Genomic DNA, 17,939 nt, shown 5'->3' with positions numbered 1-17,939 from the left:
AGAGGGATTTATAATTAGTGGTTTCATCTGTATGTTAGATCAGAGACTTATGAACCGACATGTCAGGAAACCTCTTCGCCTCTACTTTTTCAACTGTGGTGTCTATCACTTTATAAATACTGTTTTGATGTTATTAAATATTTTTCTGAAATTTCGATATACTGTCCAGTGGATATATAGAAGACATTTAATTTCATGATAGCATGATAGTGCCCATACTTGCATATCAGTCCCATATCGAAAATCGGCAAGTTGAGGAATAAATAAATACATATTTCGGTAATAAATAGTTTTTTTTCGCTGCTGTGATAATTCATCAGTGGTACTATTGAATCACATAGGATAACGACTTCCTATTTTATCTGAGCTCATATTTCCATCTCATCCCTTGACCTCATTACTTTGAACATGAATAATTTCTCACAACGTACCTGAACCAAACTGTAGAATGTTTTAAAATGATTATTCAAGATATTGTCACACTTTCTCATTGGAAGAAATGGTTCTAAATTCTTTGTTGATCGTTTTTTTCATTTAAAACAAACTCACTTTTCGATTTAGGACACATTTTCGTCTCAAGATTCACAGTTCGTCATGTTTCTGAATATCTACTAATGGATTCGTCTCAAAACATGATCACTATTTCGCACAATTACACTACTATTGAATGCTGGATGACTTCATAATTAGTAATGTTCACTTGCCACTTGTTTAATTAATGATTAAAAACTTCAAAAATTACCCAACTAGCAATAAATGTCTTCAATAATACGAGATAAAAGTTTTTCACTTAGTTCACTTAATTGCGCTTTGTTTTCATCTCATTTGGTTTCGCAAAGTTGCCAAGGTTTCTCATAATGTTACAAAACAAATTGGTTTTCCTTCTTCAAATTATCATCAACAAGTGTTTTTTTAGTATCCGTGACATTAGTTTAATTATTTTATTGATATTTATATTTAAACAAAACTGTTTCGGCTTCGAATAAATACTAATGAAATAACCATTGTTGCAAATCTAGTAGCACTGGTTTTTTCCGCTATATGTCTAAATAACGCTGTTAAGTGTGTGTGCTTCAGCGGCTGTACACAGAGATGCCAGATATTTTCATAGAAATTCTGTATCGGCTGTATCTGTTTTCACTAATAAAATGAATCAGTTCAAATTGGTTTGAAAAGCGCAACAAAATGGGACCCACATGCGAGTACTTTTATTAACGAATGAAAAGAGTTACCGATTCCATCTTACCATGCTATGCTTTTCTTCCACGTGGCCAAATTTCATGTTTGATTTTCCATTCGAGTGAAATTTTTAATCGTTCGATATAATTGTGATATCATGTCAGGTCTTGATGCAATTCTCGGAAGATAGCTCAAACAGTGACTTTATAGTTTTCAGTGCCACCAACACCCGAGATAATTATTCTGAAATCTCTTCCACAGCACACATGCCTACATATTATTTCGAACAATGTTATGACAAAAGAGCTGAATCCTTTCATAAAATTATTATATTTTCGAAGGATGGAATTGCGAGTATAAAGGGGAGCAATACTTTTGATTCTGAAGGAAGGTACTTTGGCGAGGAATTGAGATCGAAATGCAAAATATCCAAGAAGAATTATCGCATCGGCTATATCACAAGATCAATTCAATGATAGTTTATTTAAATTACATTATTTAAATTGTTACATGCATTGCCAGCGCTAAATATTGATAAAATGACCAGGAAAAAAACATGTGTACAACATGTACATTTTTTAGTTACTAAAACGTGATTTTTCATGCGTGGGAAAGATATGCGAATACTTCCCATGTGGAACAAACCTGACTTGATATATTTTTCAAATATTACTGAGCAAACCCCAAATTATTTTTGCAGTTTCTGAAAGTAGGGTAAAAAAAGATGTTATCCGTCGGGCTAACTCAAAAGTGGCCAAAACCCATATGGGACTGATAAGCGATTATGGGCAGTATACATTTGTTTAATTACTCAATTATACAGCTCTCGTGGGCAAGGCCGCCGAGTGTTTCGTTTCAAACAAGAGCGATTGCGTCATACAGATTCTGGTCGTTTGCATTGGAGGAAAAGGAAACGAAAAATGGACAACGATGTGGAACATTATACAAAATCAGCCTTTCTAAGGGGATTTGATGCGGTTGGGTGTAATATTTTCACATGGAACAGTGAAGTGAGTTTCGAATGTTGCACTCTAATTGTATATGTCAAACGAAGTTCGTTGTATCTTCCAACTTATATTGCAACTGTTTGTAGTTTTTTCAGCTGAAGTCTATATCGAAACAAAAAGAAAGGTACATTTATATTTGTTCAAAACATAGTTTTGGATCTAGAAAATAAGATCCTTCACAGTTTGTGTAGAATACTCGCAGTAGGCGGTGACTTTTCTCTGTGGCTTTTTGTTATTTCATGTTATTTTTCGCTCGGGCTACGCCGTCCGGAGAAATACTTGTATTCGGGTTTTGCCATCCGAGCAGTCGAATGAAGGAAACAGTGATTTAGAAAAAAAAAAAATGTTATAAAAAAGAAGTTTATGTTTCGGGGACGGGTATAGCGTGATGGGATAGTCGAAGCCTTTCATGCAGCCCACCTGGGTTCGATTCCCAACCCTGCACATAGGGTAATAAAGCTTTTCTGGCCCGAAAAGGCGAATGACCTTAAGGTTAAAACCTCTATAATTGAAACAAAAAAAGTGTATGTTTCGTATATGTATGCCAGTTCATGTTGGTTGAAAACAACATTTTATTTTTCCAAATCTTCTCCAAAATATATTGGATGAATGGAAATAGAATATGTCTTAGCTAAGAAATGACAGCACGTTTAATTGGTAAATTCAACTAAAAAATAGCCATTTCAACTAATACTTTATCAGTAAGATTTCTTTAGTTGTCTCAAAAAATAACTTACTAAAATCTCAAAATCAACTATTTTTTTCACCAAAATGCTGATTTCGGTCTTTCCGTGTATATAATTGGATTTCAAATATAGTCCCCTGCTTTCGATTCTGAATGAATTTTTTCCTGGCCGGGAATCGAGCATACCACAACGAACTTGTGGAACAAACGCCTTACCTTCTACATAATTATATGAAATAATATCGTTATATGGAATTGACAATGCAGAATAGCTCATTATTATCATCATCCTATGGATTCTAATAACCGTTATATGAGGTAAACATCTCACGTGAAAATGCCAATGAATGCAGAAAGTTGGTCTTCGTACGTTATCCAGACTGTAGACAGGGAGCAATCTACTGAAGCAGTTCAAACAAGTTCATCGTTTACTATTCGCTGCGAAAAAATGGTTTCCACATCAATCTTGAACACTACTGGCACTACTGAAACATGAAATCGTGTATAACACTGAATTCTCGTTAACACGTGATCGGCAACTATTCTTGTTCTAACCTCGATCATGTACCTGTAACTTGTTGTTAGTCGATAATCAAAACAAGTTACCTTTATTTTTGAACTCTTCTGTATAATATATATATTCTGTATAGTATATCTGTATAGTATATCCTGGAGTGAAACCACAGATACCAAATTTAACTAACAGTTGAACCCATGACAAAATGAATTTGAATAAACTATTTTATAAATTTTTTATCTGAATAAGTAGGTTCATTGGTTATCAGTGCCTTAAGCGGTCGTTACTCTAATACAGATATGCTAAGCAAACGTGTTAAGTGAACTCTTTATCATATCTCGCCCTTATGAAATATTGCAAAACAGAATATTAGGTCCATTTATCTGTGCTGTCAGGTCTTGCGTGATAACAACCAGAAAGAGGAAGGCATTTAAACTACCGACCTAATCAAACGATCCTCATTTCCGTCCGTTACTCGGCTCAGTAGTGATTGCGCGTGTTGAAAACTAGTGCAAGTTGTCATACTACAGGTAAGACAGATAGTTGTGGTAAGATTAACGGTGGGTAAGTGTAAATACATTCAATGAACATTAGTGACTGTTATAATCTATAAAACAAACTTCAAACCTGCGTGTTGATGGATTTTTCTGGATGATTCGTAATTTTTATGGCAATTTCATATCATGTTCATCAAGTTGCAGCATTGAAAATCCCTGATAATAATTTCATTAGCTGCGTGATGCATACCGTTACAACTAGTTAACACTATACGCACGATGATTTACCACAATACGATCGATCGGAACATGAAGGATTACAACTGCAAGGGCGATATGCTCGTGTAATATCAAGTTAGTCGAACATTTGGACACCTGTTTTGGATTGTCCTAGATGGAATTTTTTACGTATACATATTTTCCACATACTTTACAGATAACTCTCAGCAGGCTCTGTTGAGACTTAACATTTGTAGGCTAATGTGTCGGCAATTAAAATGTTGCTTGCGGGATTGGTATTTAATTGAGCGTTGGTTGAGACACTGGAAAATGCTTTGCTGCTTCATTCAATCCAAGACATTTTTCTTGAATACCTTAGTAATAAATAAAATTTATACTATTAACTGAAAACTAAGTTTTTTTCTATTGAATATATGTATTAAAATAGTACATAGATGCTATCTCACAAGCGAAGTAAGCTTATCCAAGATCAACTGTTGGGAATTTCGACTAAATAATTTATAATAAGAATAAAATCAATTCTATCATTGTCGGGAGTTTTCATACCTGTAGGTTTGCTGTGCTATAATTCATAACACAATTATGGTAATATATTAAACAATCAATTTTGAAATCCGAGTTGGAGCAATTGTGTATGCAATTGTGTTGGGATTACAGCTTAGCTTAGCTTAGTTGCCCGCCCGTGAGTTTCCCGTGATTGATTAGAAACCAGTTGAAATTGCATATTGAACCAAATTCATGATACTTGGGGAGTCGTAGATAATGCTCAACGTGCAACCTAAACTGACTTAGAACATGGACTGATCAATAACGTAAATGGCCACGCCCATGCAGGTCAATATGGGAAAAGAAGAAACGTTAGTTCAACATTTGTTGCTACTAATGAGCGAGAAATACAAAAATTCAAGCTATAAACTTGAATTCTCCTTGCAGTCTAAACTATATTTACATCCGTCCTAGTTAAGCACGGTTGCCAAAAAAAATATTTGCACGGCTATAAACTTCACGCACGCGTCTTAAATTTAGCGTTTAACCCGGAAAAAAAAGATCAAACGTTCCTCGAATAATCGACGGAGTTTAGTTTAGTCCGATTTTGATTTAAAAAGATTGTAAATAACAAAAAAAAATCTCTAAGGAACGATCTCACCAGTATCAGACCCTGTCAGCTTGGAGCGATCTCAATCTTCAGTTCAGCAACGCCATCGCACGGCGTCTCATTCAACATGTCATGTCAATTGTATGGGTGCGCAGCCCTGCTATTTTGGCGCGTACGAATTTGACATTTCTCTCCCCTACTTCTATGTATGAGATTCGATGCGGACTCACCTGAGGGCGACATGCTCGCAAAAAAGGATGTTGCCAATTATTTGTTCGGGAAATGTGAGAGCTGGATATCTTGTTAATATGATGTCTTTGCCAGTATCCTGTTTCTTCTATTCGCATTGCTGTAAGCAACGCGAGATGACACACCACTACTGAAAAAATAAAATTAACACTCGCGGAGTAGTCTACAGCAATACTAATTTTAGATCTTCAGTTTGAATCACACGATTGACTTGTAAATTTTCACACATTCCATATAAATCTGATAACACCGACAATGATATGCAGATGGCGCTACAATCGGTTGATGTAATTTAGTTTTCGGAGTCAAATTCGCATCGTTGATGTCGTTTAATTTTCAGCGGTAAATTCACAGTTTTCGTCACAGGAATATTTTTTCATTTTCGCGAATCAGCAATGTTTAATAATAACACTTTTCACTAAACAACACATAGTTGCCACAGCTGCTGCTTAAAATAACTGTTTCGATCAATTACTTTACTATAAGTTGTCTGATACGCATTGAAATTAGATTTTTTTTAGAGCAACACCCAGTAGGGATGGGTATCGATACTGCGATACTTCAAGGTATCGATACTTAAGCCTAAAGTATCGATTTTTTAGGATCGATACCGTGCAAAGTGGTATCGCATGATATCGATATTTTCATGGTCGATACCTGTCGATACTAGCTTAAAGTAAACATTATCTAGATCCCACTCTAATAGTCAATCAAAGAGCAATCAGCGACACCAAAAGCGCCCATTCTGTCTGCCAACCAAAGAAATGTCCAAAGAAAAGTATACAACTCTTAGTAAGATCATTCCCATTGTTCGAATGATTCCTGATGATATGATATGATGATATGATAATATAAAATAATCGACCTAACTATTAAAACATATAATTTGAATGAAGATTTTTTTAACAGAAACCCGGTACCAAGAACTTGCAACCCTCTGCATACATGGGAATCGATTTGCCATCAGTTTCCTCATTAATATCAATTAGCAAAAAAAAAACACTTCAGTATTGGGGACCTCAGTACCATCCGAACGCCTATTTTCATTAGCCAGTAGGATAATGTGCGACAAAAGTTGTCGTTTGACGTCTTCCACTTTCACTTTCAATGAGTGTTCTTATCCAGCTTGGATAACGAATTTTGATTTTCATAGAAGAAACTGACTCAATCAACTAAGAAGTGAGATGATACCGTTTTTAATAACTCCGCAAGCGCGAACTTGTTTGATAAAACTCATCTATATCTCGTTGGAAAGGTATTCTCGCGAGGTATTGAAATATAAAAAAAAGTTCTTGATCAATTGCAAAAGATATTCTCAAATAACTGAAATTGTCTGTAACTCAAAAGGTGAACAAAGGATCTCAAAACCAATCAACAGCGTTTTGGTTCTTTGGGGAGGTCATTATTTGAAGACTAGTTTAATCAAAATCGGCCTAGGTTGCATTTTCGATCGATACCGATACCGATAATAAGTATCGATACTTTTTCCTATAGTATCGATACCGATACCTGAAATTACAAAACGGTATCGCGATACCAAGTATCGATACTTTACCTCTCGATACCCATCCCTAACACCCAGGCATCGCATCGCCCTCCCAGTGATGCCAACTCTCTTCCTATTGCTGCTTGGGATGGGACAACAAGACATTATTTCGTTTGAATCTTATGGCGTTTCTCATTGCAAAACACTGGTGGCGTGGATAACTCTGGTTATGCACTATCGAGCAGAAATGACAATGGAATACCGTTAAAAAATTGCACTTCTGGTCGTAAGTGAAAAACCAGAGCAATCCACGCCACCAGTGTTTTTCAATGAAAAACGGCATAAGTTTGTGAAAATCTGAGAAAATCGAGAGATATTATTTGTCGCATACATGCATACACAGAGACATTTTGTGAACTGAGTCGAATGGTATATCAAAGTGTGCCTCGCTAGAACCAAAGAGTATTTGTTTAGCCTACAACTGTCAAGACCTGCCAATTTTAGTAGTTTTTAGAATAGGGTTGAAAATTTTAATAAGCATGACCTTGCAATTCCGGAACTGAAAACCGAACCAGTGTAACTGAAGATCTATATTAAATTGATATAACTGTTTACAAATTGAAATGGGTATGATAGTTTATACCCGAAGAAAGTTTTTGATTTTATTCAAGTTTAAAAGAAGAAGTGATGTTTTGGAAAATATATGATTCTAGTGATGTTTTGGAAAATATATGAAAATATAAGTAATATGAGAAAGGCATCATTACACCACTAGGTGGATTAAAAAAGTTTTTACTGTAACTTTTTTTTTGAAAATTTTCTTTTTTTTCAGGTATATTTGATTCCTGTGCATTTTAATGACGGTCTGGTTAGTGGTTTCAAATGTGCATTTTGAAGTGAATTTAGTGATTATTGAGTGCTTCAGATTACGTGGCAAATAAAATTATTATTGCGTCTCGAAAATAAGTGTCTATGTGGGGCGAAACCGGACAAAAAAGAGGAGCTCAACCGGACACTAAATTTTCGACTTGCAAAATTTAAACAGATTCATGAAACATACTTTAAGATTGATATCTATATTTCCTTTCTTCTTCATATCACTCATTCAAACTAAATTTACTAAAACCAGTTTCAACATCAAGTTTAGACGGCGGTTTAGCCCATAGGGAGCTCGTTTCAGCCCCGTGGTTGCAAATATAGGATTTAGGTTGTCACTTCATCGCAACTTTTTAAAGAAACTAATGCATATTTTTCTAAACCACAAATTTGAAATTGTTGCTGAAGGTTGAAGCTACACGACGGTATAGATAACTTGAGTAGAAAACTAGTTTTAATAGATGCTTTTTTTCAATTTACAAAAAGTACCCGGGTTAGCCCCAGTCTCCCCTACACAACGCTGAAGTTGAGAGTGCGATGTATGCATTTCTACCAACTCTCTGTATTTTTTAAAATAGAAAATTTTGTAAGTAAAAAAGAAAAAACTTCTATTCGAGTATGGATTGGTTTTTGGAAACTATGTTGATTATGAATCGTAACAATATGCACAGTAAAAAATATTTGCATTGTTCTATTTACCAATTCGATCAATTTCAAAAACACTTTTACGAAATCATAAACAAATTCTGTACTTACTTTTAACCGCTGGATATAATAATAAGCCCAGAACAGTTTTTTGGTGATATGTGTCGCGTTGAATTATCTCTTTTTGCTCCAATAAATTTCGCATCATTAGAACCATGCATGCAAAAAAAGTCGTTTATATGAAATAAACATTTGCATCATTTTGCAAATGATAGTTGGAACATGTTGTGTTAATTCACCTCATTGACTCCACATAGCATGTCGTTTTTTTTGCTGAATCATGCGACTTCAAATCGGGGACAACAGTAGTAGAAGATGATTAACGGTTGTAAAACAATTTGGATAATCATTATGTAAACAATGCGATGCACTTATGCGATCGTTCTTTTGCCATTGTAGTCAGTCATGGTATTGCGACTCTGCAGATAAGATAAGAACAGATAGTGAATTAATGTTCATGTTGATGGGTATAAAATATGCCAATTATAGGCTTTCCTAGTGAATTTATAGAATACAAATTGACAATTCGAGTGATGAATTGATGAATGACTAAACAAATAACCTAAACATTAAGGCGCAAGACTCTTTGCAAGCGTATGATTAATGTCAACAATGTGTGCGTAAAAACAAATTCCGGTGCTTCTTTTCCTGATTTTAATCAATAAATCTTGCATATGGTTGATAAATAAACCAATTGGATCATTCTGCTTACAATTGCAATTCAAGAAAAGCGAAAATCTTGGTTTAAAACTCTTCCGCCTTCCTTAAAACTGCTCGAGAAAAAATATTTCAGTTTCAGCTTACATCCACTAACACATTTGATTAGCAACAAACACATTCCTATATGGATTTCCTCTTGCAGCAATTATTGCGATATAAAGATTTACGTACCTTCTATAAGTAAACCCGAAAAAAGGAACCTTTAATTTAACATGCGAAAAGCAATGGATATGGAATGTTGTCGTAAAACTATTTATTTTTCCGGAAACCTGCTTTTGTAACAGAAAATATTTAGTTTTGTTTATTTTGTGTAGCGCAATCATATAGAAATCCATTGAAGCAGTGTTGCTAACTTTTTTATTAGGGAATTGAAATCTACATTCATAAAATGTAAGCAATTTTCCATCAAACGTTGGTAAAATATTTATCAAAACTGATATTTCATCCAAAAAGTGTGGCTTAACGTTCGTTTGAGAATAAATTATTTCTAAAAAGATTGTTTGAAACTCAATCGTGCAAGCCACTTCGATAAACTGGTTGCACTGCATATATGAATACATAGATCTATGACATACGTACCAAATAAAATGTACGTAATACACAAATTACCAAAACAAGTTAACTTGTTTTACTCTTGATCCTTAAATACCTTATCCTAAAATGCAACACATAATACATACTGATTGTGTGTAGTTATAGCCAGCATTGTCCAACCCATTGACAACCTGACAGAGCCCGATCATCTTTCATGCTGATCATCATGCTGATATAATTCTGGTCTCGTTAGTAGTTGAAATATCAAAAAATCCGGTAAAGTGATGTACAATTCCGCCGTTTAGAAAATATATCTAACTTATAGAAGAGCTCGACAATGAGTGATTTCTTCTCCAAAACTAGCTAAAAATGATTTTCAGTGTATATTTATTAATATATTTTCTGGAAACATTGGAAATCGGTTAGCTGCTGTTACGTTGCAATGCCATGCTGAAATAACTTATCTTTCCATAACATAAAAACAACTTGTTTCCAAGTAAATTCGTTAAAACTTAGTCATCATCGACATTATTATGATTGAATGAATCCAACATTCTTTTCTATCAACAATAAATAAGCAGCATAGTATTTGAAATTACGAACTTGATACGACGTTCAAATTTTACAACGATATTTAAACTGTCGAGCGCAATACAATTTTAATTACCTGTTTTCTGATGCGCCTTCAATAAAAATGTATGATAATATGATAAAATATACAACGAAATAACCTTACGTTTCAAATACTCAAATTTAATTCATGTAAACTGAATTCTCATTATTTTAAATTCATACATCATGAGAACTATAATAGTATCGCAATCGATGTTCAACCCCCATATTGTTTTCTTCGTGTTTCTGATAGTGCATGGGAGAAAAATGACTTTTCTGCCATTTTTTATTTTTGTCAAAAGGTAGTATTAAAGAAAGTAATATTCTTGTTTTATTTTTTTTTAACACACTTCTAGAAATATATTATGATATAGCACTTTTTTCTGTTATTCCCGTAATTCATCACCGTAATCGTTCATATTTCCTAACTAAGTTCCTAACATTTTTAAACTAATTAACTCCAATGTGCAATGTGTTATACCACAGATAACAGATATACAGGCTCACATATGAACTGTGTGTGAAATTTGCTCAATCAGCTTGGCGAACACTTGCTGATGTAACCACGATCGACACGAGGTGCCACCACGATTTGGGTGCCGCTTTCACTGAGCCACAATTTTGGGTGCCAAATTCACTGCACGCTATATTCTTGTTTTATTCCGATCGAATTCGCCTGTGATTTATGCGACATGGAAATAAAGTTGTCTTTAACACTTAGGAAAATGATTGCAGTTGGAATATTTTTATATAAGGCAGGAGGATTTTGTTATCGTTCCGGAACGTAGTGGAAGGTATTGAAAGATCGTGGCAAACAGTTGAGTAGGTGGCAGTAGTGTTTCAAACGTATAGCAAATTTGAAATTTACACAGGATTTCGAAAAATGTTGTTCGAGCCTGTATATCGGTTATCTGTGGCTATACTTTACCACTTTCGAATATTGGTTATAACTGGAATAGTAATGAAAATGTTTGTGGTATTCGGGAGAGAAACTAAATTTGCTTACTTGACTGTTTTTCATTTGCTCTAGCCTCTGCGTCATTTTTTAAAAACTGTTTTGTATATTGCAAAATTTAATTATCTGTATTAATAATTTTTTGTGTCCCCCAGAATTTCATGGAACTTGCCGCCCCTGGTAACGACAACTTATAAATGATAATAAGTTCAATGTTTATATTATGAATAAATATCTCTGTATGACATAAAAAATATATTCGTGCTCTTGTTGCAACTTAGTTTGGACTTAGTCGTATCAGTTTGCTACTGCTAGTTTTGTTTTGATGAATTTTGACCCGTTGATAAAGATCCTTCTGTCTCACGTAATTTAAAATACACGCAAACTTGATCATACACAAGCTTATTATGGCTACCACCTAACTCAACATACCACACTCTGCTATACCGATTCCAGTTTACCAGAACTAGTGATTAAATACTCCAAAAAGAAACTAACTTCGATTCATCAGAGACTGTTAGACCGATTTTCAAAGACTTAGATTCAAAGTACATTGACATGACATTTTATTAAACTTTCAGTTCCGGAATTATATGATGAAACGTGGATAATGATTCGAAATTCTTATAAGATGGCGATGCAATGAACGTAAAAAACTCTACAAAACTGTGTAATAATCTGTTCTAATATGTAGATCTTGCTAGTCAATGGCCAAACTACTCGGCTTTGGCGATACCGAATTTAGACTCCAGAAATACCGAAGATCATGGTCATAAGCTTCCAAAAAACGGAACACACTTCAGGAACCCCGATTTTTTCAAATTTCAAGTCGGATATTGTCGAAACTATCAGGGAATAAATAAACACATATTAGTTATATTTTTTTATCGTAGCCTAAAAGTCCGCTCCTTGATGTTTACGCCACCCATCAAATTCTGTGCAACACTCTTTCTTACACTGTTTTCTGGAACTTGCTCTTCATAATCGCCCCATTTTTTTCTATTGGTCTAATTTCTGGCAAGTGTGACAAATTTACCTCCTTCGGCACAATAACAACATCGTTGGCTTCATACAACTCCATCACTGGTTTCACACAATGGCACGATACCAGATCCTACCAAAACAGAACGACTATTCCGTAGGATCGGAAGAGGAAGAGCAGCAGGTGCTTTTTTTCCTTCATATATTTGGCAGTTGCTGCCGGTCGTTTTGTACAGCTTTTGAATATTTCGCAACCGCAGATCACATGTCACACTAAAACTTTTCCGGAACAACCAGGCGAAATTGGCTGACCAAAAAGGGCGTCCTCTTTAATGAATATCTCGTCATTCATTACGATGTATTTCTGCAGCATCAATAACGCAAGGTATAGCTTCCTGGAGCGAGATTTGGTCACCGTATTCTGTTTATCAGTTCAATAAGGCGCCGTCTTTATCTTAAAGACCGGGTTGCTTCATTGTCTGCTGGAGAAACTAGACGGAGACCTTCTTGACCAGGTCCTAAATTGAAACGCTCGGATTGCGGTCAAAGTAATCCCTTACTTTCCTTGCGTTTAGTAATTCTTCGTTTTCCATCGCTGTCAGCTCGCCACTCGTCGTCGTCGTCAAGGTATCGATTCTTGCTTGGAAGCCTATTGGTGGCAATGAGGGAGGTATCCTTACCTTATGATCAAAAAAGAACTGGAATTTTCATTTTAAAATTGCCGCGCTTGTCCAATCGGTAAACTTTTATTCTCTCAACGTTGGCAACACTTTTATACACATTCTGTCAAATTTTGATGCATATCGTACGCTTAGTTTTTGTTTGGCGTCTATACAAAGAAGTTGAAAAATTTTCGTGTGGCGATTTTTATAATGGATGAAAATTTAGAACAACGGCTCGCCTTCGAAGCGCCATTCGGTCGATTGTTGTGCGGATTCGACGTCATATTTTTAGATCCTCACCTCATTACCAGTTATGATGCATTCGATGAATGAGGGGTCACTATCTGCGTTGGAAATCATCTCTTTGGCCACATCAACACGACGCTGTTTTTGAATGAAATTCAGCTTTTTTGGCACCAGCCGAGAAGCGATGAGTTTCAAACCCAAAACATCAGTTAAAATGTGTTCGGCTGATCCATAAGAGATGCCCAACAACACAGCAATCTCTCTAATCGGTACAGAACGATTTTGCAACACGATTTGCTTTGCCGATTCAATGTTTTCTTCAGTAACGGATGTTGTTGGGCGGCCAGGGATCTCATCATGATCCAAGCTTGTACGACCACCTTTGAAGCGTTTATACCACTCGTATGCCTGTGTTTTTCCTAGACACTAACATTTTCAACGTTTCGGAACATTTTAATCCATTTGCAACACAAAATTTGACGCACGCACGTTGTTCTAAATTTTCATCCATTATAAAAATCGCCACACGAAAATTTTTCAACTTCTTTGTATAGACGCCAAAAAACAACTAATCGTACGATATGCGTCAAAATTTGACAGAATGTGTATAAAAGTGTTGCCAACGTTGAGAGAATAAAAGTTTACCGATTGGACAAGCGCGGAAATTTTCAAATGAAAATTCCGGTTCTTTTTTTATCATAAGGTATAACACAAAAAACAATAGATTAAAACAGGTTTTTGAGTTATCGATCTAATTAACTATTGATATTTCAAACACACTTCACTCTGTAATTCCGGAGCAGGAAGTCGGATTCACACAACATTTAATACCAGACAATGGAATCTCAAGACTTTTTATTCCAAGCTTGACCTTGGTTTAATCTTTTCGTCCAGCTTAAGTATTTTTGTTTGCACTTTTTTCTTTTTGCGATATTCTCCTAACCAGAGATCATTTTTTTTGTAGAAACAGACAATGAAAATTATAGAATGATAGTACTCAAGGGAGAGCAAGGATGTGAAAATATAGAAAGGAAAAGTGAGACGTGACAGAGGGTCATTTAAGCAAGCAGAAATCTTCTAGTAACTTAACTTTTACCTTCTACCAGAGGAGTTGGGCTTAGGCATCTGAACAATGCGAATCACCCAAGTCTCTGGTATGTCGGAAAGTAGTGATAAAGGTCTTTTACCATTTACTATCCGAACCGGCAAAAGAAAAGTTACCAGAAGTTGTCACTTTCTACTTGCGACGGCATTCTCACACACAATGAGTTCTTCACTGCATGGATGTTTTTTCTTTATCTCTATACGGCTAGTTGAATATCGGAATGGAAGGTTTGTGCGAACTATTGCTTATGTTGCACTTTTACTACATTTTCAACATATTCTAGTAATATGAAATACAAATCCTTCTTCGTAGACATTATCATGCTATCTAATTCAGGTCTAATTGTTTACAAGCATCTGACCATTCAATGGGCAGATTCAACATTTTCAATACTTATTTGGCTGGTCTGGCCTTGCGTGCTTCATTGCTAACACAGTTTTCAATTTTTTTACTTTTTTCTTGTTTCCAGCCATGCGTTCCCCGAGGAATACCAATACATTCTACAAGGCAGATACCAAAACATGGATAGGAAGCCGGACGCCTCCCCTCTACAACCCCAACCAGTCGTTGGGTGAGTTAATTCTTGCGATCTTGAAGAAAACTCCAACGAAAATAACGCAAATCAGTGCCGATAGTGGCGCCAAAGTGACCTGCTCGGAAATGCGCCTCCGGTCAATTCGCATTGCGCAGAACTTAACCGCTATGGGTTACACGCAGCAAGACGTATTTGCTATGGCTGTTCGGAACGGAGAGTTAGTGGCGCCAACCATTTTTGCATGTTTTGCTTTGGGAATACCGGTGAACACTTTGGACGGTACCTTCAAACACGATGAATTTAGCCCCATGCTAGAAAACATCAAACCGAAGCTGATTTTCTGCGATCAGGAGTCGTTAGCGGAAATGCAGTTGGCAATCAAATTGGCCGCCATTGATCCGGTAGTGATAGTGTTTGGTGAAAAGGTAGATGGCTACCTCCACATAGAGCAACTGATCAAACCGACAGGAAGGGAACATGAGTTTATGTGAGTACTGACTCGAATAATAAATTATCTCTATTAATGGAATTATTTTCACGTTATTTTTTTTATTTAACAGTCCTGTACATTTAGATGACGCCTCGTCAAAGTTAGCCATTATAATTTGCTCTTCCGGAACAACTGGGCGCTCGAAAGGTGTTTGCTTATCTCACTCGATATGCATCGCCAGCATGGCATCAATGCTTGACTATGAACCGACCGACATAACACTTGCCTTTAGTTCACTGTACTGGTTGTCGGGCCTTGCTTTTCTTATCCTTGGTACGGTTAGTGGGGCGACGCGTATCATCGTGCGACAACCGTTTGAGCCTGCATTGGCTCTGAGTATCATTGAACGGTATCGTGTCAGTGCCGCTTTCTTTCCTCCTGCCAACGCAGTCGCTTTGCTGAAACATCCACGGATGGCGACCACGGATCTATCCAGTATTCGATTATGGCTTTCCGGAGGTGCTATGGTTTCTACTGAAATGAAACGGTCATTCGAAGCTCTTACGCCTACCGCTAGTTTCATCATTGGTTATGGAATGTCAGAAGTGGGAGGACTGGTTGCTTTATCCGATGATGATAGCTACAAAGATGGGAGCACTGGATATCTCAGGGCATCATGTCAGGCAAAAGTGGTTGATAATGCAGGAAACGTTCTGGATATTGGCCAGGAGGGGGAAATTTTGGTCAAACTGGACTACATTTTCTCAGGCTATTATGGAAACACAAAAGCTACGGCAGAGATGTTAGATGATGCTGGATGGTTGCATACCGGAGACATTGGCCGATTTGACGAAGATGGGATCTTATTCATACTAGACCGTAAGAAAGATATCATCAAGTATAACAATTATCAAATTTCGCCAAGTGAGATAGAAAGATTTATACAGCAAATACCCGGAGTAGCCAATGTATCTGTGGCAGGAGTTCCAGTGCCCGGCAATGAACTTCCAGCAGCCTTGGTCGTTAAAACGTCTACGGCTCGCATTACAGAGGATGATATTCACCAAACTGTGGAGCGCAATCTTAGCAATTATAAACAATTGCGGGGTGGAGTGTACTTCACCGAGGCTTTACCGATGACACCTTCCGGAAAAGTGGTGCGTCGAAAGTGCTTAGACATCATGGTTCAATTGTACAATAATGTTAACGCATTGAAGTGAATGTGTAACGGTCTACGCCGTATTTCATTTTCTTGAAAATTTATTTAATTTAATTGTTTTAATTTTTTTTATCATATAAAAAATGTGAATGTGAAATGTTTATCAAATGTATTTATAATATTGTTTTAAGTTTTATGATATGCGATTGAAAATAAAAGTCTTTGTACAAACCCAAATTCAAATAGGCAGATGTTACTTTTACTCGCCCGAACCTGAATCTACTTCAAATACTAGTACTCGAACCCATCCTCAACCTGAAACTATCATATTATTAGATAATAATACAAAAATGAAAACCACGTGATTGCAAGCTTTTCTGCAATTACGAGTAAGTTTGTCTCATCGAAAACACTATCCAAGTATAAGTCCACTATTTTTTAGTGCAACAGTTCTTTTTATTTCTCGGTTAATTTTTCAAAAGGGCGTATAAGCAAGTGACAGTTTCTCTTTAATCACTCTCTCTTTCGATTATTGTGATGTGATTCAAAAGATTTTCTTTGATATCACTATTCTGTTTGAAAGTCGAAAGTTTCGGGTATCATTTCATGCAAAGAGTTGAGTGATAAACGTGGAAACCGCTTGGTAATTAATAGAAGATAAAGTAAACAAAGAGAAACTGTCACTTACTTATACGTCCTTTTGACAAATTAACCGAGATTTTTATTCGTTCAGAAACACATTTGTCGCCTTGAAAATAAGTCTTTTTTAACATTCAGTAAAAAAACATCGCTTTAATAATAATTAAAGAATCGATAACGATTTTTATAAAAAGGGAAAATATATCCCTTTAAGCGTTAAGGGGTTAAACGGTGTTCATCCAGCTCATTTCGTGAGGTTATTGTGTGTTTTCCGAGTTCCTGGGGGTGAGGGGCTTCATTCGCACCGGTTTTTCTGGGCGGCTAATCAATCCTTGGAATATTTTTTTGTTCATTAGATCGATCCCTTTAGAGATGGAGTTGATGAAACTTTTAATTTTTTGCTCACTAAACCAACGAAATCAAGTTTTGCCTCAGGCATAAGTATTCCTCAGTACGCCACTGATTCCATCTCTAGCAATTATCATACAATAATAAGAAGACACCTTTTACAAACATCTATAGTGAACAATAACAGGTTTTCCTGTGACATTTTGAGCAGTTCATGAGTCAGAGTTACCGTTCACGACTGCATTATTTAAGCTTCTGCAGACATTCAATTATCGGCTTGGAAATAAAGATTGATTTGGAAGCTCCTGATTATGTGGCCTTCTACGACATAAAAAAAAGGAAATAAAAAGAGTTTATCTGTTTAGTGGATTAATACGGGCCCTCTGTCACGACATCATCTTGATAAGATCAAAATCGGAATTGATTGCAACGTAAACGAACAATCAGTAATGCAATTGTTTTACGGTTTACCTTGT

At 36.0% G+C, this 17,939-nt stretch overlaps 1 protein-coding gene across 1 annotated transcript; it reads left to right on the top strand.

Moving 5' to 3' along the window:
• Window positions 1–3,799: 3,799 nt before the first annotated feature.
• Window positions 3,800–16,624, top strand: LOC131425454 (uncharacterized). The gene is made up of 3 exons (XM_058587397.1): window positions 3,800–3,918; window positions 14,822–15,374; window positions 15,448–16,624. The coding sequence occupies exons 2-3, from the start codon at window positions 14,824–14,826 to the stop codon at window positions 16,535–16,537; spliced, it is 1,641 nt and encodes a 546-aa protein (XP_058443380.1). The 5' UTR covers window positions 3,800–3,918; window positions 14,822–14,823; the 3' UTR covers window positions 16,538–16,624.
• Window positions 16,625–17,939: the final 1,315 nt, after the last annotated feature.

Source organism: Malaya genurostris, chromosome 1 (assembly GCF_030247185.1).
Source record: "Malaya genurostris strain Urasoe2022 chromosome 1, Malgen_1.1, whole genome shotgun sequence".
Lineage (NCBI taxonomy): Eukaryota > Metazoa > Arthropoda > Insecta > Diptera > Culicidae > Malaya > Malaya genurostris.
The sequence above is the reverse complement of the archived record's forward strand: the minus strand, read 5'-3'. Positions and strand labels throughout refer to the sequence as shown.

Bases quoted from the DNA above. Each gene is read 5' to 3' on its own strand.
- LOC131425454 (XM_058587397.1), top strand. From the start codon at position 14,824: ATGCGTTCCCCGAGGAATACCAATACATTCTACAAGGCAGATACCAAA. The intron at 15,375-15,447 runs GTGAGTACTGAC...TTTATTTAACAG, and splicing joins GGAAGGGAACATGAGTTTAT to TCCTGTACATTTAGATGACG.